This window comes from Dermacentor variabilis, chromosome 3, assembly GCF_050947875.1.
Source record: "Dermacentor variabilis isolate Ectoservices chromosome 3, ASM5094787v1, whole genome shotgun sequence".
Classification (NCBI taxonomy): Eukaryota; Metazoa; Arthropoda; class Arachnida; order Ixodida; family Ixodidae; genus Dermacentor; species Dermacentor variabilis.
This window is the reverse complement of record NC_134570.1, coordinates 165,481,260-165,503,477: the sequence shown is the minus strand read 5'-3', so window position 1 is coordinate 165,503,477 and position 22,218 is coordinate 165,481,260. Positions and strand designations below refer to the sequence as shown.

The window sequence follows — 22,218 nt, the reverse complement described above, 5'->3', positions numbered from 1 at the left end:
TTCCTCCTTTTCATTTCCTCTTCGCTCTATTATTTCTCGTTTACTCCTTCGTTCGCTCCGCTCCTCGCACCCGCTAGCTCGCTCGCTCGCAGGCTGCCCGGCCGGCGCTCGGCTGGCTTTGCCCGCCCGGCTAGAGCGTTGTTCGCTGTCTCACCGTGATCGGTGGATGAAGGGGAAGAAAAATGAGAAGAACAAGAAACACATAGAAAATCAGAGGAAGTAGTACCCAGGAATCAAGTAAAAATAAGAATTGGACGGTTGCACAGAGCGACGACTGCGTCGACTTCTTTCTCCGCGGTGGATCCTCCGGATGGAGTCGTTTGCGCCACATCTCCCGTTTCAAGCCCTGGCTTCTTTATTTTGCTTCCTCTAGGGGTTCCCTGTTCACTCCTTCTTTCTTTGTGGAGAGTTGCCTCAGTATTTTGATGTTGTGCCTGCCAGCCAGCCAGCGCTCCCTGTTCGAGCCTTATACTTTTCCTCGGTTCACATTTTCACGTGTCTCTTGTTATCAATTATTTCGTTTATTCAGGCTTTTCTTTCTCTCTCTACTTCATCTTTTTTTGCCCCCACTTCTGAGCCATGCTGTGCTGCGAAGCCGCCCCAGCGTCTCCATCTCGGGGTAACGTCGGCCATCCCTCGTTCTTCACTGACTCCTTCACCCCCGGCTTCTTTTGTTTTCCCTTACACCAGATCGTCCGTATAGCACTGTTAGGCCTCGCTGTTCTTGAGAAAAATGGGCGACGCAAAGGTCAGCTACTGACGCACGGGGGCACTGTTAGCAAAGTGAATCTTTGGTTACGTTCCTGTTACGTTTAGTAAGCTCACAACTACACCGCCTCAGAGAACTCAGAGCTTCACCATCGAGGAAACGAATCGAAAGTGGCGAGGGGTGAAAGCGAGTTAACGACATTTTTTTTTCGTTAGTTTTTATGCCCGCGTTTGTAGATGTGTGTTTCTGATTGGAATTAGAATCGGTTTTCTCGAATAAGCCGGCATCCGGAAATGTGCCTTCGAGACAGCATCGTTCAGCTTGGTCAACAGTCTGCAGCGCATCCTTCTGTCTCAATAAGGATTCCGTCGACGAGTTCAATTTTCCCCTGCCCAACCCACCGTTTCCTGCTTTGGTGTGAGTCTCTTGCCGGCGGGATTTCGGGCGCCTGTCGCCCTTTCGTTATTGGAAAACTTGCGCAGCGCATGGTCGGAAACTCCGAGCGATGCGAATCATGACGCCTTCTGGGAGGTCGTCGCTGCTCATCATTTCCCAGGCCCCAGTGGCAAGATGTTTGGGTGAATGCTTTAGATGTGAATATTGAGGATTGGACACTGAGTTTCAGGCAGCAGTTTAAGATTTGAGTGCCTCTTCGCATTTCCTTTACTTTCGAAGCTAAACTTAGGTCGCCGGCTTCTGTTATTCTCTTATATGTGGGAAACCAAAGCAAGGAACGTGCTATAAAAAAGAAGCTTTTGCGCAGAAATCTAACTGTTTTTATGCGATATCACGCGCACGCAGGGTCCGCTGACGCCTGACCTCCGGCTGTCTTTCATGCAACGTTTTGCGTTGCCATGCTTGCGTTTTGCGTTATCATGGCCTTCTCCTGCTGAACACGTGTTTGCTGGTGCGACTCCCAGTCGCGACAACGTATGAGGTCAGCATGAGAAAACGCTCGAGTGGCGAGCTTCGGCTATACTAGACGTTGGAGCAGCCCAAGTGCTCGGAATCGGTGCTTTCGTTCACTGCGGCGTCACTGAGGGTCCCCGTGTTTCTCTAGAACGTCAAAGCCAATCGCTCGATGCAATCACGGTCTTCCATCGATTGCGAGCAATATCCGAGCAAATTTTTGACGAACGATTCCGCACTTGGGAAACCAGCACCAATGAGTGATGCGACGTAGCGTGAGTGAATTGTTGGTTAGTGAGACGCATCTTGATAGCTTGCCACGACGACGTCCTCCATGCAAGTACGTTTATGACTGACGTTTGCGCATATTGGACACTCGAAATTGGCGCGAAGTTTTGCATTGCGCAATATGGAACAGAACCTACCCGATTCCTTGCTGGATTGCTAAGCGCGTTTCGCCATCCAAGTGTCTTCCGCCGCCAAGGTAGGTGACAAGTGCAGCGACGAGTAGTTTTCTGCATGGCCGACGTAGAAAGCGACCGGGATGTTTATTTTGGCCGGTGTAGTAAACGGGCCTGGCAGAATCCTGACCCATCAGATTATAGGTTACGTTTGTCCCAAATAGCAAGGATGTGAAAAAAATGAAAGGGATGAACAACGTGAGCGCTCTCTGCGTCTACTACTTAATTGTTCATTTACTTCTTAGTGCACTCTACCCACTGCCCTCGTAACCTAATCTAATCTCACCTAAGCTAACGAGCAAACCGAGTAAGTATTCAGCTTGAAATGAAACAGCCGCAGGCCCTAACCCGTCTTTAATATTGTAATACGGCGCATGTTGCATAAAAACTACTGCACATAAAGTTTTCACTGGAAATCAAGCACTTGAACCTTCGTGCCGATATAGTCTTGAATATCAAGAACCTAGCGAAAAAGCACATTGGGTAGAGCTTAAAACCACGCACGACTATATTGTTGCTCAAGTTGAGGACCACATGATTTAAAAAGAAAAGAGAGGGAAACAAATGGTCAGATGGGGAGGCTGCAAGGAAAACAATACGACGACCAGACGGCGTTTAACAGAAAAAAAGAAAAGCAAAAACGACGAACAGGCTTTCGGTCCTCGAAAACAATAGCCGCCCCAGGCTAAACAGTCGAAAGAGCAGGACCTCACAATGGCTGAAGTGTCGTGCCCAACGGCCACCTTCTTTTTTCTCCACAACGACCTCCCACACGAAATCGCTCTCGAAAAAGACAAAACATAGATGACAATGGCCCTGCAGCGGCACCAAGAGAAAAACAGATATGTTTTTATTTCCTTTTACCCTCTGCCTCTTTCTTTTCCTTACTTCTGCAGACCAATTCCACCGCGTGTTTTCAGGAGTCGGTTTCCAAGAGTTCAGGACTCCAACGTTTGTATTCCCCGGCAAATTTTCTCTTTCTCCCCCATTCATTCCACATCATGGCGCTTCCTATGATTTATCAGTCTTTCTTCTTCTCATTCCTCTCCTTCTCGGTATCTCCCCAGCGAGCACAAAGCGCACAGAAGCAGCCAGCGAACGGGCAGAAAGAGCAGACGACGCGAGAACACGGCAGCAGACGACGGGGCTCTGCGCGAGGGGCCGTCGACGACAACGCGGAGCAGAGCCTTTCCTGCGTTGGGGAGCAAAATAAGAAACCAATCCAAATAGCGAGATCCCCGGATAATAGGCGACGGGGAACACTCGTACAGACAAACACACAGAGACACAAGCGCCGAGAACGAACGAGACAGAACAACGGGGAAGCCGTCAAAATAAGAAGAGAGAGGCGCGAGTCCCCGCGGTGTGAAACGGCAGTTCGATCCACAAGGCGCCCCGCGCACTCGCTATCTCCGCGCTGCTGTTCTGTTCCTCACCTAGAGCAAACGTAACAGTTTTTCTTGCGCAATTTACTTTATTTCTCTCCCCTTTCTCACACGGTGAGTTTTTTTCTTTCTTTTCTGTTGTTCTTTTTTCTTCGCTCCCTTTCCTAGACTGCACACGCCTCTGCATCCTCCATTCGTTTCCGTCCACTTGATCGCTCCCCCGTCTCGCACACCGAGTCTTCGACGCCGGCGTCAACGACGTCGAGCCAGTGTCCCGGCTTCGCAGCGCTCGCGCGCGTATTGTGCGCGTTTGTTTGTAGTGTGCGCGTGCGCCGACAGGCTCCCCGATTTCAGACCCGTGGGCGCCGCTGTCGGCCCTCGCGCGCGCTCCAACCTGACTGCGCTTGCAGTCGAGACGGAGGTCGCCTTCGCTCTATCAGGTCGTGATTCGCCTCCTTTCTTTCTTTCCTCCCGCTCTCCCCCTCTACGTTCGGCGGAAGTGAGGAAGTATACTGAAGCGCACTCATTTCCGAAGGAAGCGACTGGCAATAAAGAAAGGGCCGGAGTAAAAAGAAGGGCGAACGTACAACGCAAAGGCAAAACTTGAAGCTGGCGTCTGTCGCCTGCTTTTGGGTGTGAAAGAGAGAGAGAGAGGAACAATACAAAGAGGGAGAATTTAATGCAATTTAGGGTGAGGAGGTCGTGCACGCAAGGGAAAGAAAACTGCACTTCCCCGCCTGCGAACCAAGGCGTCTGCGTGAGTTCAAATTGGATTGCGCGAGTCGAGCGTGAGATTTGTACTAGTCCCCTGTGTCACTCTCCTGCACCGCTTCTGTGGACACCGCTGTTATAAACGTAATGCTGCTGCCTTGGGGTTCATTGTGTTTTTGTGACTGTACGCTTCAGGCTGGCTAACATTTTTGTTTTTTGCGCAAACTGCGTCCACTTTCAACTCACGAGCCACCATATCTTTCATTATACTTTTATAAAACCAATTACTGTTTTCAGCGTCGGCCACATCTGCGCACGTTAGTTTTTGTTTGGAATTCATGATGCCCAAGTTTCGATGCGAAAGCATCAGATGACCTATTGAGCGAAAAAGCGGGCGTCTGTAGCAGCGAAACGGCACCTAAATTTCATTTGGCTGCGAGGCCACGTCACGTGTGCGCCTCCACGGAGCAGAGCGTGCGAAACGGAACAACTGTTGCCGCGCCAGGTGTTGCGTGGGGGCCATCACCGCGACACCACGTCTCCACGTCACCAGCGCGCCTCGACGGAGCAGATAGCCGCCGCCTCGCCCCCGGAAGCCGGCGCGTGGTCCGCATTTCTCCCCCACTGAGTTCAGCTGCTGGAGGCGCCTGCCGGCCTTGGTGGCCGCTGCTGATTCCTCGGTCTCTCTTCGCGCAGGACCTTGGCGACGTGCGGTGTCCTTGATTTCTCAGCAATGTCGTACAAATGATTCCTGTCTACAGCCAACATTCTAACGTAGAAACTGTAGAAAACACAAAGTAATAACCCGCACCAATTTAATCGCAAAATTCGATAACATACCCGGCAGCAAAACCCGAAACCATTATTCGCAGCGCAAAACTCGAAGGACCGCGCAGAGGCGTTCAATTGCACATCAGTAGTTTCGCATTCACAGCTCATAAGAAGCGCTTAGGTGTCCTCAGATTTCCTTTAGTTTTCCTTTTTTTTCTTTTTTATCCTTGTCGGCCTATAGATTTAACACCACCCACATACTTGGGAGCGCCAGAGCGGTTTACTACGACGTCGTAGCATCACCTTTCGGTAGTGGCACGATATAGAATGGCTCAAAAACTTTATTGTCCGATGTTAACACTGCGCACGAGCGGTGTCAACAGTGCGCAATGAAAGACACCCCGCCGACACGCGGAAAGCTCGGCCGCTTGCGTCTTCCCGAGAAGCGTGCTTCTCTGCACATGTTATATCTATGCGGTGAAGCAAACTAGCGCGTGCCTTTTGGGCGACATGTGCTTTTTAAATGACCACGAATATTATATGCGGTGAAAATGCCGAAATTAAATGTAAAGAAAAATCGAAAAATGCTACACCGAGTTTATTGGATCTTCCCGCGTATTACCAGAATCATTGATGAACAGTGGCTGACGAAGGTTGAAAATTTATACTGTCGCGGACTTTGCCTTCATTAAAGTGTAAAAACGTTTAGACTATCCGTTATCACGGTAATCATTTGAAGCACGCGCTCCTCTTCTTGAATGTATGCATTTTGCATAAGGAGTGGCTTTAATGGTGTACCCCGAATGAAGGGTGTATGTCAAGTACTCCCCTCGTGTAGGGAAAGGGATCGTGCTAATTCACGCGCACGAACACGCGAGCACAGCGCCTACGTCTGCTCGCCGTCTTTAAAGCAAAACTACAGGAAAGAAAACAACATTTTTAGCGGGGGTAAAGACACGGCAGCTATAACGTTCGTACACCGAGGGCCTCGCTTCTCCGCGGCCGCAGGCCCTCGCGTGCGTGACCACCTCCGTATTCGGCCGGTGGAGACAAAAGGGGGCCAGAAAAGAAGAAACGAAAGCGCTGTTTAGCGCGTGCCCTCTCCCGCTATTCTCGCTCTTTCTGTTGCTGCCGCCGCATCTATCGCTTCGTAACAGGCTCCACCTCGCGAAACGCTGGAAAGGCTTCCCAGCGTGCACGCCATCCGTTTAGGCGTGCGAGTGTTTGCGCGGCGTACTCGAGCACGACTGACTGTGGCATGCGAGCGAGCGAGATCGCTCACTGTCGGCCCGGGCGAAACCGACAAAGAGAGAGAAAGGCGTGCGTGCGCCTTAAAACGTCGGCGGCAGTAGCGCCGCGAGCGGAAAGAAGGCCGAAAGATGCGGGGCTTAAAAACAAAACAAGCCAGCGATACGTCACGCAGCCCCTCCGCGCAACGTGGATGAGTGCTAACTAATTGCCCCGGAAAAACGAACGCGCGCGAGCGGACGCCGTGTATGGGCCGCTTGTGCACACGCGCTGTAGCGGCGAAGGAAAGTTGGGCCGCTGTCTTTAGGGCGAGCACTGGCGTCTCGCTCGACGGCTGTGGACAACGCGGTCAATATTGTTCTCGAGCCCTGAGCTATACGGCGTCCTCTCGTATCGCCGGTGTTGCTTTGAGGGAGGAGTAGTGGTGTTGACAAAATCAGGCCGGCTTAGCCTCGCACAGGTTGCCAGGCTGTGATGTAGAGCCTAGAGTACGTCAGGACGCGTACAGGGAAAGCTATGTAGCGGTGAGAACGGAGGGGTGCACGCACGATCCACTGCGCGCCATTCGCGATATGCGACAAGCGGAACTATCACGCCAGTTTCTTTGCCCGCAGAAACTTCACTTTCCGTTGAAGCAGACAGTCTGATTGCGAATGCGGCATCGAGTAAAGATCTGCTGCTCGCGCAGACATCTTTCGTGTTTCTTTTCCCTCTTGTATATCGCCTCTCTCACGGAGGCTCAGTGGCAAGGTTCTGTTGTCAGCGCTATTTTAGTGGAACCCTGATCTCATGCATAGTCTCACGCTATAGAGGCGTAGGTAAGATCTCAAGAATCACTGACTCGTATTTTGCCGCGGTTCGAATTAAACAATGCGCTGCATGCAGGGCCTGCCAATATCTCATTCCTGTACGGGTTGTTTTATTGTGATAAATAGAATATTCATTTACTCTACAGAATAGCAGTGAGCAAATGCAAAGCGAACGCAAAGTTCCTTCTTAATGTATCGTACGTGGTAGCCCGTGCATGAGCGGCCTCTTCGTTTCCAAATATGTATAAGCGCCCTATGCACAATGCCGTGTGGCATGCGCGCAGTGACCATTAGCTCAAGGTATTGCTAGACCACTAGCTTTTCTCCCAGTGGTGCCGTTCTTGGCATATAGGGTTTGTTTGTTTTTTAGCTGCATCAAATTAAAAAAAAAAGAAGAAAACCACCTGTGGCTGATAGCACAATTTTAAACCTCGGACTAAATTACTCGAAGAGGTGGAGATTACTTTCACGAGCAGTCAAATGCGTAAGTCACTATTTAACAAAATTTACCTAATTCGCATTTACTAATTAACTTACAACAGATCTTGCAATTTACAAGATAGCCAGCCGGACTCTTGACTGGTTAACATCCATGCCTTCCCTCCCTCCCTCCGAGGACCGAACCCTGGGCCATCGCTGTGTATGTACCATACCTATCACCCAGCACATGGAGTTGCATGCTAAGCACAGCGAGGGGTCTAACATCTGCAGCTGCTCATTTATTAAGTGCACGGTCATCCATGTGTATTTTCAGCCATGTCCTTCAATACAATGTATCTAATTTGTCGTAAATAAGCTCCAAGACAACAAGCTGAACGTATCTTTTTCTCTTTCAATATATTTTTTTTCTTTTCCAGAGTCGTTCTAGGGAAGCTAAGTAAGTAACATATTAAACAAAAAAGCACCTCGCAGCTCGTACAGCAGCTCATTTCTACTACATTCGGCTGTCATGCTTTCGGGACGAAAATAAAAAAAAATAAAGGAATAAACATATACAGAAGATATCGGAGGAACGGATAACGGATTGCTTCCCATTGAAGCGCACAGGCATCTACAGCAAACAACACATTTACGCCTTGTTTCAAACTTTTGCCTGGTTCTAATTTCTCGCCATCAGCTCTTCCTTTGTTGCTCTGTATGTCCTCTAAGCTCTCGGGAAACAAACCTGGCCCCCTCCCTCTCCTCCCTCCCTCATCGAAAACAAAAAAGAAAGCAGAAAACAAGCATGACGCACAAGAACCTCAGCAGATGGCGCACAACTGGCAGACTTAACTTGAGCACGTGAGGTAAGCAAAAAGCCGTGTCCCAGCGCCAGCTTTTCTCTGGGGAACAACAAAAGCACTAAGGCGCGAACTTAACAAGCGAGCGAAAATTACGTCCGCCTCGCCAGAGCCATTCTTTCAAACGGCAGCCGAATGCGCGCCGCCGCGCTTCGACGAAGGCGAGGTCTTTTCCAGCATGCAAGGGGCGAAAGGCGGCAGGGCCTGGCGCGAGACCGCTTTGCTTTTTTCGGCACGCGGTCAAGAAGGGTGGAACCGCGATGGCCTACGAACCAGAGCGTGCTGTCAGCGTCTTTTGTACAGGCGGTCGTCCGCCATAGGGCCGAGGCCGCGCACTTTCTCTGTATTTGTCAGCTTCCTTTGCTGCTTCCCGTCTGCGTTTGTGCTTGTGTGTGTGTGCGTAGATGTGCGTGTGTGCCTCCTAACTCGATTCTTTTTCTCTTCGTTTGACTCGTCTTGTCTTGTCTTCGAACCGCGAACGCGCCCTTCCTGCGCCGTGGCGGAATCTTCCTTCCGTCCGCTTCACTTGACCCCCTGCCGCCCGTCCGTGAAACGACATAAAATAAAACAAAGCAAGCAAAAATATGAAAACAAGAAAAGAAAAAGTCGGTGTTCTTCCTGCCGGTGTTCCGAACCGCCGACGTGTCAACAACGTCTCGTCTATACACCGGCCCGAAAAGAAAGAAGATCAAGACGAGAGGGAGGGAGCGAAAGAAACGCACCCTCTGCTTGCAAGGCGAGTGGGCGAAGGCAGCGAGAAGAAGCCACCAAAGTAAAGTATTATAATAATAAACAAAGGAACGAAAGGAAGACGAGAGAAACGGCAGCGGGTGGTTGTGTCCGGTCCCGACCGGTGGCGGCGACTAGCGGCGGTTTCAGTGATGGACGAGCAGCAAAATTGATGCCTCGTGAGCGCGCCACGCAGGGCGGGGAAACGGAGTAAAAGCTTTCACTTCTTTAACTCCACCCCCCCCCCCCCCTGCCACCCTCTATCTTTCTCTTTCTCCTCCGTCCCCTTTTTCGTCCCTCTTAGGCTTGGTAGGAGATGTTTAGCTGGCCACAAAAGGAGAACCCCCTGTGGTCAACACTGATTTGTGGGAGTAAATTTTAACCCCAATCCTTCTGTGACACAGTATAGCAGGCGCGTTAACCTTTCGTGTGTACATGTAGTACACGGCTGTGAAAAGAACCACGCATAGGCACGACATAATGTGGACACTTTTTGAAAAAATCGGCTATCAGCAACGCTGCTGGCGTGTTAATCGCGAACGCTTTAGTTTTTTTCTCTGTATTTTTGCGCTGTCTTGCTAGAGCGAAGCGCATATGCGTCTTCGTAAGAAAGTCGTAGAGGTCAGAACATTGATCTCACTCAGCCAATGCGACCAGCATTCGTGGTTCAAGGTCCTGCACAATTCTGTAGGCCATTTATACTCACTGAGAGGGCGAACTTCGTTGCAAAAAAGAAAAAAAAGAAAGAAAGCATGCACGACCTATGTTGCGGAAGACTCTTTCAAAGAAAGTTAGGGCGCAAACTAGACGAGGAGACGAATATACTTCCCCAACTCAACCCAAGATACTGCTACGTAGGACTAAGCCCAGCATTGGGACTTCCACGTTCGCCATAATATCCTCATATGCAAGGAGGCCGCTCGCTATACGTGCGGCAGGTCAAGTGAAAAATTTACTGAATAGGGCCATACGGCGACGCGAGGTCTTGTCATGAACCGGCTTCTGACGGGGCCGAAATCCCGGTGACAGATCGCATAGTCGCGATGTCTCTGAGAAAACTTGGCGTACGTGCATATAGCGTCGAACTTTTCGTCGATGTCTTACGTAGTCTCATCTATATAGACCGGAGTGCGAGGCCCGATCCAGCGAGTGCAGGATAGTCTTGCCCTGAGGCAAGATTTTGGACGCACATTGGGCCTTCTTGCTCTATTGCACTTGTTTGTCATTCTGGTAGACTTGAGAAGGCCATGGGTGGCATATATCAGTGCTCTATACTAATGCCTTTCCTTCACGTTCGGGAGTGGTCACGTTCGGCGCTCCGCCCGGGCAAGACAAAAACACAGTGAGCGAGAAAACTGACGATGCATTTCAAGTACATATATAAATCATTTACCCCTCTACTAATTAGCCCTATATCGTCACGATACGACACCCTATATATGTAGCTTGCACAGAGTCCGAATTGCCGGACACACGGCGCAACAACAAGCGATATAGTTGGAATGGATGTCGAGAAATCACGGAGATTGTGCCTCCGCCTCTGTGTCCCTTCCTAATGCGGCTTCAGCCAAGCGCGCCTCGTCCACCGCTCACGAAAAACAACACAAAATAGCACAACTCCAGCGCGGCTGACGAATACGCTGCTCCTTCGCACGATGGGAAATAGCGGCGTGCAAATCCGATTGTTGCCGCCACATCGAGGCACAGTCGGGTCGCCGTCGAACCACCGTGGAGGATCGATGCGCGGGATTGTATACGGTCGGTGCGCGTGGCCAATACTGCACGCAACTCGGCAACATGCCTCGTTCGCCGATAGACATATATATATATATATATATATATATATATATATATATATATATATATATATAAACACAGAAGGCGCCTGTTTACACGCTTGCATACTTGCACACAACAAGCACGGACACACGAACGCATGCGCACAAGCCTAAACATAGACAGTACTGTCGGACAGCTCATGTCCCGTTCCCCTAAGGGCCTTGACATTTTGGAGAGAGCTGCCGGGGCAGCGCGCATTGTTGTGTCACTTGCCGCGTGACCTGCGCCGATACGTGTGGTCCGCTACACGATGGCAGTCATTTTCCGTCCCGTACTCCAAGAGAGCGCGGAGGGGCGGGGAGTGATCTTGCGCGCCAGCGTCGATGTGGGTGTTGGGAAACGCTGAATCCCGCGCAGGCAGCGCGCCTATATATATATACACGTCTCTCACTAATCGCGGTAGCCGCCGTGTACGCGCGCGAAGATGACAAAGTTTAGAGCGGGGCCTGGCACTGCAACGTGTCATTTGCACTTTCCAGACGGTGCCTGCTCTTCGACGCCTCCTCCGTGAACACATACATTTCCTTTCGCTCTCACGTGGCCTTAATACGCCTCCCCGGTAGCGCGAATTCGCTAAAAAAAACATTGCAAACGGTTTTATCACTGCCTGTTTGACGTTCCGATACATCGTTTGTGGCGCAAGGAAGCACCGCATATTGAAGTGGGTACATGGATAATGGCGCGGACTACGTGTTTTCATACGAGGGCATCATAGCGTCCCTGATTTATGTTCGCGAGATATTTGAAGCACGAGCGTATTCAATTAGGTATCAAACGCGCGCAAACAGGTGTAGGGTTGAGCTTGTATGTAAATTTGTGTGCCAGACGCTGTAGGGAGGAATACATTGAATCCTGCGGTCTAATTACACGTCCTGATCGATGCAAGGGAAATACAGTTGTCAGCAAATGAAAAAGGCTGGATTCTTTCTCAAATGAAAACTGATTATTATCTGCAGAGCGTCGGCGTGAAGCGTGTTGCTGCCTTCCTCGGCCGCGTCTCTCGTGCGTCTCCCCGTGCCGTCTCTCCGGCTCGGCTGACCTCCGGCTCTTCTCTCTCGCCTCGCTCGAACCCCCGTGTCTACTCGTGGGTCTCTTCTTACAGTCCCAGGAACTATAGCAGGGCATCGGTGCGATGAGTCTTTCCTCGTGTTTACTCAAGGGTCTCTTGCGGGGAGCAAAGTACCATGCGGGGCGTCTCGTGATCTACGGGATTGCGGCGGTGGAGCACGCTGCCTGACAGGTCGGCGTAAAATGCGTGACGGCTAAGTTATGAGAGTGCGCGCCGCTCACACGGCCCACCCAAAATTTGCGACTGTCCTCAGGCGCACGTGTCCGTCGATGTCAATTCCTCGGTGTCCAAGGCGCGTTCTTTGTACTTCCTCAGCTGTTCGACGTTTACAGTTCTTTCGTTTGATCTTCCGGGGATGGGGGTAGTCCTGCTTATAACAGCCATGTTGGGACCTGTCAGTGCCGTTATTTCGAACGGCCCTTCGTATCTGGCATCTAATGGAGACCTTGCGCCCAGCTCCAGAAGAACGAGATCACCACACTGAAAATGCGGTGTCCGGCGTTTCTCGTTGTACCGGCTGGTTGTTTCCTCTTGGCTTTTCTTAAGACAGCTTATCATGTCCTGGCGCCCCTTGGCCATTTCATGGAGCCTTTCTGCGGCTTCCATTTCTTCTCCGATTGTTCCAATATTTAGTTCTCCCGGTACCCTCGGATCGTAGCCGTGCATGAGCCAGAAGGGACTTAGGTTGCCGTGTCGGTGCTTTGAGACGTTGATGGCAAATATGGCCTTAGGTAGTTCCCTTTTCCAATTTTCGGACTTGCTTATGACCTTTCGCAATACCTGTTTCAGGGTTCCCACCATTCTTTCGATTAGTCCATTAGACTGCGGCCAGTACGGAGGAGAGTTTATGTGGTGGATTCCACGCCTGTTGTGAACTTGCGCTGTTCGTTTGTTCACAAAGCCCTTCGCTTGATCCGTGAGGATGATGTTTGGGACGCCGAATCGTGGGACCCACCGGTTCGTAAGAAATTCCAGGTAGTACTTGGAAGATGCGCTTGGAACTGCTACCGCGTCCATGTACCTTGTAGCGTGGTCGATGCATACGAGGATATAACCTTCACCTCCATCCAGGGGACCCATGTGATCGAGAGAGATGACAGCATTGGGCTCGTTTGGAACTTCTCGGGGGCTGAGGCACCCTTCGGCTCGTGTCGTTCGTGAGTTAATCATCTGGCACGTGTGGCATGACTCGATGTAGCGGCGGATGTCCCTTACTATAGATGGCCACCAGTACTTTCGCTGGACCAGGGCTTTCGTTTTCTCGCTTCCGAGGTGTCCGTTGTTGTCATGAAAGACTGTCATTACGCTGCTTCGGAGCGCCGTAGGGGCCACCACCGTTTTGCAAGCTCGTCCGCCCTCGATCGATCTTCTCACCACGATGTCGTCTTCCACTTCGCAGATGGAGTTAACAGTTCCTGCTTCCGCACGGAACTTTTGGCATTCGGGATCGCTCTCTTGAAACTGGCGGTCCGCGGGACAGGATCTGTATGTCTTTGAGGCGACGGGAATATCGTCCCTGAGATCGATGCTGTGCTCAGCTTGAGCGCATAGCCCCAGCGCGTCCTTCCTCGTGGTGAACGCCTTATGGTGACGATGAAGAATTGAGCGCAGCTCATCTCGTTCGTCGGCGTTTGCGTCGCGGGACATTTTGGATACTGCCACTTCGATCTGATTGGTGTAATCTTCGTCAGGACCGGGGTCCTTCGTCTTTAGCTGTACGAAGCCGATATCGCTCGCCGGTAGTTCGTCTAGGACCCTGCGATTGCTAAAGGCTGTTATTAGGGTCTCTCCGACGCGATGCGCACTGTGTGCGCTTGGTGCGTGACCCGACGGCTCACTCACCGATGGCTGAACGGGGACGAGGGTGACGTCGTTAGTGGGGTGGAACGTGACGTCAACATTCGCAGCGTGGCGCCAGTCCGAACCAAGAATCAGGTCCATGGCACCTGGCAAGGGCGCGATCACTACCTCCTCGAGTCGCACGGTCGATGTTCCGATGGTCACGTTCAGAGTCGCCACTCTCGCCGGTCTGATGCACCGGTCGAGCACTTCTATCGTTTCGTGAGACGTCCAGGGTCGGGGATGAACCTCAGGGCCCACGGAGCTCTCGCCGAGGACGGAGACGTTGGAGCCGCTGTCTATGCAGACTCTGACCGGTCGGCTCTCAACGAAGCCCTTCACGATGGGTAGGGTGCCGCCCGTCGATTGCAGGAAGCAATTGGCTTGCCTGGAGGTTGTGCCGGCGTTGCTTGCGTCATATCTGGCTTCTCGGCGTCGTTCCGCGTGGATTGTGGCCTCCGTCTTGGGTCTGGTGCACTCCCTCGACAAATGTCCCATATTGCCGCAGTTAAAGCAGGCTCGTGCTCGCGCAGCTCGAACTGGTTCTCGGTGTTCGCGCGGTATTGACTGAGCGCTCGGCCCGGGGCGTCCGTCGTCAGCTGCCGCTCTGTTCTCGTAGCTGTTCCTCGTTTGGTTTCGTTGGCTCTGTTGTCCAGCTTGAGATTGTCGTAACTGCGCTGTTTGCGTCGTTATTGCTTTACGCCGCCTGGTGTCGAGCAGCGCTGCGCGGTCTATCAAATCAATGACGCTGCTGCAGGGCTGTGCAGCCAGAGGAATCGCCCAGGTGTCGTCTTCGATCCCGCTAAGTATCAGCGAAATTCTCTCTTCATTCGCGAGCGGGTACGGAGACTTGTCCAGTAGAGCATTTTTAGAGTACATGTACTCCACTAGGGTCTCCGAATTGCGCAGTTTTCGTGAAGCTTGCAGGTCCAAGAACTCCTGCATTGTAAGCTTCCGGTCGAAACGAGAGGCAAGTGCTTCCTTCCAAAGGTCCCACGTTTCACAAGCCATACCGTAAGATCTGTGCCAGTCCCTTGCGGCACCTTGCAGCCGGGTTGCTGCCGTCGCGAGCGTCAGTGATGGGGACCAGTGGGCCAGCGCAGCAATGCGTTCCACCTGCGTAATCCACGTTTGGACATTTCGTTGTACATCACCGTCGTACTCGGGGATGGCGGACACGGTATCGTTCGTAGACTGGATCAGCACGGGCGGAGCTGGTGCAGACATTCTCGACAACGCTTCCGTCATCTGCAGCTGCGCGCGTGCGAACATGGCCACGATTTCAGTCATGCTTGGCGTACCTTCTGGAGCTGTGGCGGTGGTGTTCTCCGGCGAGGGCTGCGGAGGTGCGCCACGGTTGACTTCTGCAGTCCGTTGGTTCGCTGCCATAGCGGGGGCTTGGATCCCGTCGAAACGTTGGGAGCCCGTTTCGTCCCCAGCTTGCGCCTGCGTTGGCTTCGGTGCCGCCGTTGTGTCACTCGTAGCGTGTGACCCGCGTTGCTGGGTTAGAAGCCGTCGCAGTTGGTCAACCTCGGCACGCAGACTCTCGATCGTAGCCGGTGCCTTTGAGTCCGCCTTTTCGTGGTCGTCGCCGTCAGCTTCGGTCTGGCTGGTCGTTGAGTCGGAGGACGTGTCCAGCAAGGCCTGGAGGCGAGTGTTGTCGTCTTGGAGACGGGTCACGAGATCGTCCTTGCGGCCGCTGCACGGAAGTCCACGCATTCTCAGCTCGTCAGTCAGCTGTTGCTTTCTCAGGGCGCTCAGAACTTCGCGGACAGTTGATTTCACCGGTGAATAGATGAATGTCGACTCCGAGCTCACCGATGGCGTTCTGCTGGGCTCCGTGGTGGCCGCTCGTTCTTCGTTCGGGAAAGACGCGTCTGCAGATCCTGTCGGCTGCGCCATGTCAGCAAATGAAAAAGGCTGGATTCTTTCTCAAATGAAAACTGATTATTATCTGCAGAGCGTCGGCGTGAAGCGTGTTGCTGCCTTCCTCGGCCGCGTCTCTCGTGCGTCTCCCCGTGCCGTCTCTCCGGCTCGGCTGACCTCCGGCTCTTCTCTCTCGCCTCGCTCGAACCCCCGTGTCTACTCGTGGGTCTCTTCTTACAGTCCCAGGAACTATAGCAGGGCATCGGTGCGATGAGTCTTTCCTCGTGTTTACTCAAGGGTCTCTTGCGGGGAGCAAAGTACCATGCGGGGCGTCTCGTGATCTACGGGATTGCGGCGGTGGAGCACGCTGCCTGACAGGTCGGCGTAAAATGCGTGACGGCTAAGTTATGAGAGTGCGCGCCGCTCACACAGTAACGCATGTGTGATTTGTTGCGTTACAAATGGTGGATGTTACGTGGGATATGTCACAGAGACCTTTTCTTTAGATTAGTATTTCTGTTTTCTAAGGAGAGTTGAGAGGTAAAGGCTCGAAGAAGGCTGACTTAGCGTGCTTTTCGAGAGAGGTATGGTAATATGTAGAAAACCATGTTGTATATTATGAGTATGCGCATGCAGTAAAGGTTGCCACCAGACGTAGATAAAACGTGCTCGTAGGCGTAGAAGATGCAGCACATCGGTCTGGACGTTCGCCGATAACCTACAGCGCAGTTCAACAGGTTGGATATTGTATGCTGTAGGATGTAGAAAGCTACCGTTGCACTTTCTAAAACATTTTTTTTTTGTAGATCCACTGTAGAAAGGGACGTGCAGCTCTTCTGCATCTGTCTCTCTTATTCAGAAATGCAAAAAAAAAAAAGGAGAAAGCACTAAATGGCGCCCGCAGCGCGCCACGTCGCGCTAGTGGTTCGCTTCGAGGTTTCAGAGCAGGCCACCGCTGCGCACGAGCGTCGGTGCACAACACCCTCTCCGACGGCTTGTACGCCCAGACTCAACGCGCGTAGCAAAGCGTGCAGGGAGGGCGCAGCCACAGCCTCTTCGTGCTCGCGCGGGTCCCACGCCGGAAACGCTGCCTTCGCCGGAGCATATGTGCGCGCTGGCCGACGCGGCGGCCAGCCTAGACTTATGCATGGCCATGCGCGCGCAGGTAATGAATCCGGCGGGTGTCTGCACGGGCGGAGAGGCGCGCACCTGACGACGCGTCCGAGGGGTTATAAACGGCTGCGGCGCGGAGCAGCCGAGATCCATACGACAGCCGGGAGTGCGGGGAGAGAGAGGGGCGGAGAGAGCGCAACAGAGGATAAACCGAGGTCTTCGGAGAGACAAAGGAGCCCGGCGAACCGAAACCCAAACGCGCACACAACAAGACGCTCACGCGAATGCTCGCCCGCAAGCGCGAGAGGAGGAGAAACGATGCGGCGGACGAGCCACGAATGGGCCGCGGCTGCGGAGAGAAACAATTAGCAGAAGAGAACCCGCGTTCGTGCGAGCGAGCGAGCGAGCCGGCCAGTGGTGGCGGTGGTGTGGGTGCTTTCTTGCGTCGGCCCTGGAGTCACACATGTGCCGTAGTACCCATGCGCTCTCTCTCACACACACACGCAGCTGCGCCGCAGACTGGGGTCTCCGCGAGACGAACGTCCGAGAAAAAAAAGCAAGCGGTGCCTCCTCCTCGTCGAGCCCTCGAGGGGTCAGCGGAACCTCCCCCTGTTCGGCCGGCGAGAAAGCAAAACGAAAAACGGAGCGAGGAGCCGCAGAGGATCCGCGCCGGCCGGCTTCGGCGAGAAGAGCTCGCGGGCCGAAGGGGAGTTGCCGGCGCCATTTGTTACGCCTCCCCGCATCCGCGTTGTCCACCTGACAGCTCCTCCCCTCGCGCGCGCTACGCCGGCCGCGCACACACGCACGCCGAGAAGCGCACGCACAACGCGGCGGAGTCTTGTGCCCGGCCCTGAGCGATGCGCCCGGGCTGTTCTGGTCGGCCGACCCCGAGGCCGGCCGCGCGGCCGCAGTCAGTCGTCGTCCTGAAGCGTCGGGGCCCGCGCCGTTTTTACGTTTCTCCCCTCCCGACCTTTCGTTCCCTCCGCTGCACAAGCTGTGGGAAACGGAGCTGCGGGCGAGGCCCGCGCCGATACCTTCCCGGAGGACCCAATTTCGCGTCTGTGCGTGCGTGCTCGTGCCCCCGGTGGTGGCAGAGAAGAATCATGCGCATTCCGGCTCGACGCGCATGGGTTGGGCCGCGGTGGGGATGCCTCACTCGTTAACCCTCGCCGGTCGCCCACACTGCCCGGCCCAGGCGGTGCACTTTAGCGTTCCTTCTCTGCTCTTTCTTTTTTTTTTTCTCCCGTTCTTTTTCTCCTCGCGCAGATGTAACTCACGCCGGAGTGAACGCACTAATCCCTGCGGTGAGCGCGGCAGACGACACGCAACGCGAGCAGGCGCCCCGTGCGTTTCCAGTCTAAACGCGCCGGATATATAGAACCCGCATCACCCGCTCGGTTCGGCCACCGCCGAGCTCGCGGCCACACTCACGCCTACGTGTGCAGAGAGATGCCCTCGGCCGCTGTAGTCGGCCGTCGTGCGATGACGGTCGTCTAGCTCAGGAGGCGCTTCGCTTTATTTTTTATTTTTTTTTGTTGTTTGTTAACAGTGGCTTCGCAAAGTTAACAACGAGCCAACCAACACAACTTGGGGCCTACCGAAATGGTCCAGTGCCAGCCGAGCATCCGTTAGCACAGGGCTGCTACTGAACCATTCCATTACAAAGCACACAGTGCACGCCTGTGTGCCCGCGTATATGCGCGGTCCTCCGTCCTCCCACGGTGGTTCAAACAAGACACGCTGGGACATAACGGCTTCTATATACCGGATGTTTCTACGAAGACTTTAAGCGAGATCTAAAAACTGACATTTAGCAAAAAATTATATGCGGCAGATCCAGCGAGTTCCAATCTGTACACACCGGCGCTTTGTGTGAATGCGTAGAGTCGAAACACGAGTATACGCACACGCGCTCACAAGCGCGGGTGCAGAGAGATCATACCGATTGAGTACGACGGACGGGGGCCTTGAACGCATCATGGCTTCAGAGACAGCATACGCGTGTGGCGCAATTCTTCTTTCTTTCTTTTTTTTTTTTTGAAGTTTGAAGTTTTTGTTTATTTCGGACAAACGTGTATACAGATTTTCCGTGGACACTGGCGAAAAGGCAAATAAATGCCTGACAAAATTCGAATCTGGTGCTCCCCGCAAGAAGCGTTTATGCTTCCTCATTAGCGTGCAGCCGCGGGTGCGCGGAGGCGAGCGCCTTCTGGTGGTGGTGCAAGGAACCCAGCGGCGCAAGTGCTCTGTCCACTGTTACTTGGTCGGCCTATACTGCGTGGCCTATACTCGGCAAGAGAACAGCGAGGCCGCAGCCGCGGTCGCGAAACCCGGCGACGCGTTCGCAGAGCTTCGCTTTTGAACGAACAGTTCCTTCAGAGCCATGCCGTCAACGGTGGCGACCACGGGGTGAGACGTCATACAGTGGTAATTCGTCGCTAATTAAAAAATATGTTAATTATCTTGTAATTATATAGTTTCATATAGCTCATCGTAACTCGAAAATTAAAGCAAGCTGTCTGTACAAGCCACGTCAACTTTACGATCTGGAAAAATGCGATTACCCGTGAAGCTGTGGCACGATGAATTTCGGCTATCAGAGCGTGCGAAACCGCCCCTGGGAGGATTCAGCTAGCGCAAGACGTTCTGCTTACGTCACCCTGCAACGGGAAGCTAGCACCATATATATATATATATATATATATATATATATATATATAGCACTATACTCACCCGCCGTGGTTGCTCAGTGGCTATGGTGTTGGGCTGCTGAGCACGAGGTCGCGGGATCGAATCCCGGCCACGGCGGCCGCATTTCGATGGGGGCGAAATGCGAAAACACCCGTGTGCTTAGATTTAGGCGCACGTTAAAGAACCCCAGGTGGTCAAAATTTCCGGAGTCCTCCACTACGGCGTGCCTCATAATCAGAAAGTGGTTTTGGCACGTAAAACCCCAAATATTATTATTAGCACTATACTAACGATGGTCTACCCCAGTTGCGCGCTTTACGTGATTTAAATGATGCCTCCGGAACCTTAAAGCGGCGCGACGTAATGCTGGCGCGTTTCTCTCGCATTTACCGCTAACTAGCCAATGAATTCTTTCCTAATCGCATCGCACCATCTAATCCTCTGCCGTCATCGACCGCGTTTCCTCTCGCTTGGCACCCACATTCTGTGATGCTTTAATAGGCCAGTGGTATAACCGGACCATACACATATTACAGCCCCGCCCCCCATTTCCCCTTCTTATAATCTCAACTATAAAACGCCAATTACACGCGTTCGATCTATAATCCGCACCGATGCCCTCATTTCCTCTTAGCGTTACGGTTATCATTCGTCGCTCCAAAGCTCATTGAGCGGTCCTAAGCCTTATTACCACATTTGCCTGCATAGAACTCGCCGCCACGTGCGGCCAAGCCGGCGGCGAAACGCAACAAATTAAGCTCGCAGCGCTGTACTTAACGCCTGCATTCAGTCATCCCCAACTCGATAGTCAATCTATACAAAAACAAAACAAAAAAAAAGAACAGACGACGGCTGCTTGGAAGCGCTCCGGCGCCACTGAAGCGTGCCGTCGATGCCAGCGAAGAAATATATATACCCCGCTTTCGTGGAATCCTTGCGCATGACGTAACGAGTGCCGTTTAGAACGTGGTCGTCCTCACGATTGTGTATACGCGTCCGCTCGGCGGGCTCTCTGCGTACATATACGCTGCAGCGGACTCGGCGGCCCACAACAGCCCGGGGCAGGCAGGCAGGCTTCCCTCGAAGTCGTGACTTTCACATTGCCGCCGTCGCCTCCGATCGTGATGCGAACGCGCGGTGCGATAAGACGAACACCCCAACGTCCACGCACGGGGGCGCGCTGGTGCAGTGAACGGCGGAAGCGAGCTAGAAAAGGGGGCACCAAGGTCCTCGCGGGGAAAGGTCCTGCCTCGGCGGTTGCGTGCAGTGGCGTGCTAAAGCTGCTGCACTACGGCGCAACGCGCTCGTTCAACCGAGTCGCATGCAGCGACTAAACGAAACACCGGGTGTGTCGCGTGTTCGAGCAATGAATGCTCTTCAAACGGTTACTATACATCCCGTGGAGTTTAGTGAATCCTCTCTGAGTGAGCGCCTGTCTCCTAAATTTTCGAACGATTGGGAGGTTTTAACATTGTTTGCAATTACTTAAACGAGCGATTGCGGCCGCCCATTTTCTATAGTCCTGGCGTTTCGTTTGAATGGAGTAGAGAGAGAGAGAAAAGAGGAAAGGCAGGGAGGTCAACCACACTCACGTCCCATTTGCTACCATGCACTGGGGGAAGGAGTATAGGGACAAAGGGAAAGACAGAGGAGATCGAGAGAATGCAGCTTAGCGCATTTTACAATAAAGCAACGAGACGCGTGCTGCTCGTTCGACTGTCCCGCCCTTCACGTGCAGTAGTACCTCTGTGTAAGCGTGAGGGGACTCCAAAACACTTTTTTTCATTTTTCTTACATACAGTATCACACAAAGAGGGGCCCTTTGAGTCAAGACGAAACAACGTGGACCATTTCTGCTCATGGTCAGGTTGCTTGCCTTATATGAGTCAAAGATTTAAACGAGGCAACTCGGAAGCAGAACCATTAGTATAGATGGGCGCGAAGACCGAGTGAATTTCATTTACGAAGAGAGTGGTGCTTAATGCACAAATAGCGAGGGAGACGGGAAGACGGCGGATATTGGAGACACAAGGCAAACGCGCTGGTCGCTCTCCTTGCTCTCCGAGCACTCCCAAAGGTTATCTCTAATGACTCAGCGACCAACCGACAACGTATCAGAGACATGGATCCCTGCAGGATCCCGCTGCACGCAACAGCCGGCCGTGCACTGCACCGTCAACACAGGGGTTCGCGACTTGTGGAAGACTCTGCAACGCTCTCTCCCGGCAAGAGGACGGAAGTGGGAGAGAGAGAAAGAGGTGCACGCATGGTATACATAGATAGATAGATGCGCGCACGCACCTGGATGACGCGCATGTTGAGTCCGGTCTCCTGCGCCAGCTGCTCCCTGATGTGGCGCGTCGGCTTGGGCGTGGCCGCAAAGGCCGCCTTGAGCGTCTCCAGCTGCTTGGCCTTGATGGTGGTGCGCGGTCCGCGGCGCTTGGTGCCCCCCTGGGCCTCGTCGCCCGTCGCCGGCCCGCCGGCGCCCTCGGGACCCGAACCCCCGCCGCCGCCGGGCTCCGGCTTGGGACCGTTGGCCACCGAGGGGTTGCCGCCCCCCTTGGCCCCGCCGCCGCAGGCCGAGGGCGAGGCCGCCCCGCCGCCGGGGGTCAGCTCGCGCTCCACGCTCGAGTCCCGGTCCTGGTCGCGGAGCAGCAGGTCGGCGTCGGCGCCGTCCGACGGGTCGTCCAGGTCGAGCGTCGCGTCGCCCGGGGAGCCCGAAGGACCGAGCACTGCGAGAGGGCAGAGGATCGACGCCGATGGGGCGGTGGTCGCTTCGGCTTGTTGGC

At 53.4% G+C, this 22,218-nt stretch overlaps 1 protein-coding gene across 1 annotated transcript in view; it reads right to left on the bottom strand.

Annotated features, from left to right (window-relative positions):
- LOC142576492 (LIM/homeobox protein Lhx1-like) overlaps positions 1 to 22,218 on the bottom strand; it is a 227,165-nt gene that overhangs the window by 45,953 nt on the left and 158,994 nt on the right. The window contains exon 4 of the mRNA XM_075686642.1: positions 21,731 to 22,161. Within this exon, the coding sequence (XP_075542757.1) occupies positions 21,731 to 22,161 (431 nt within the window). The remainder of the gene's footprint in view (positions 1 to 21,730; positions 22,162 to 22,218) is intronic.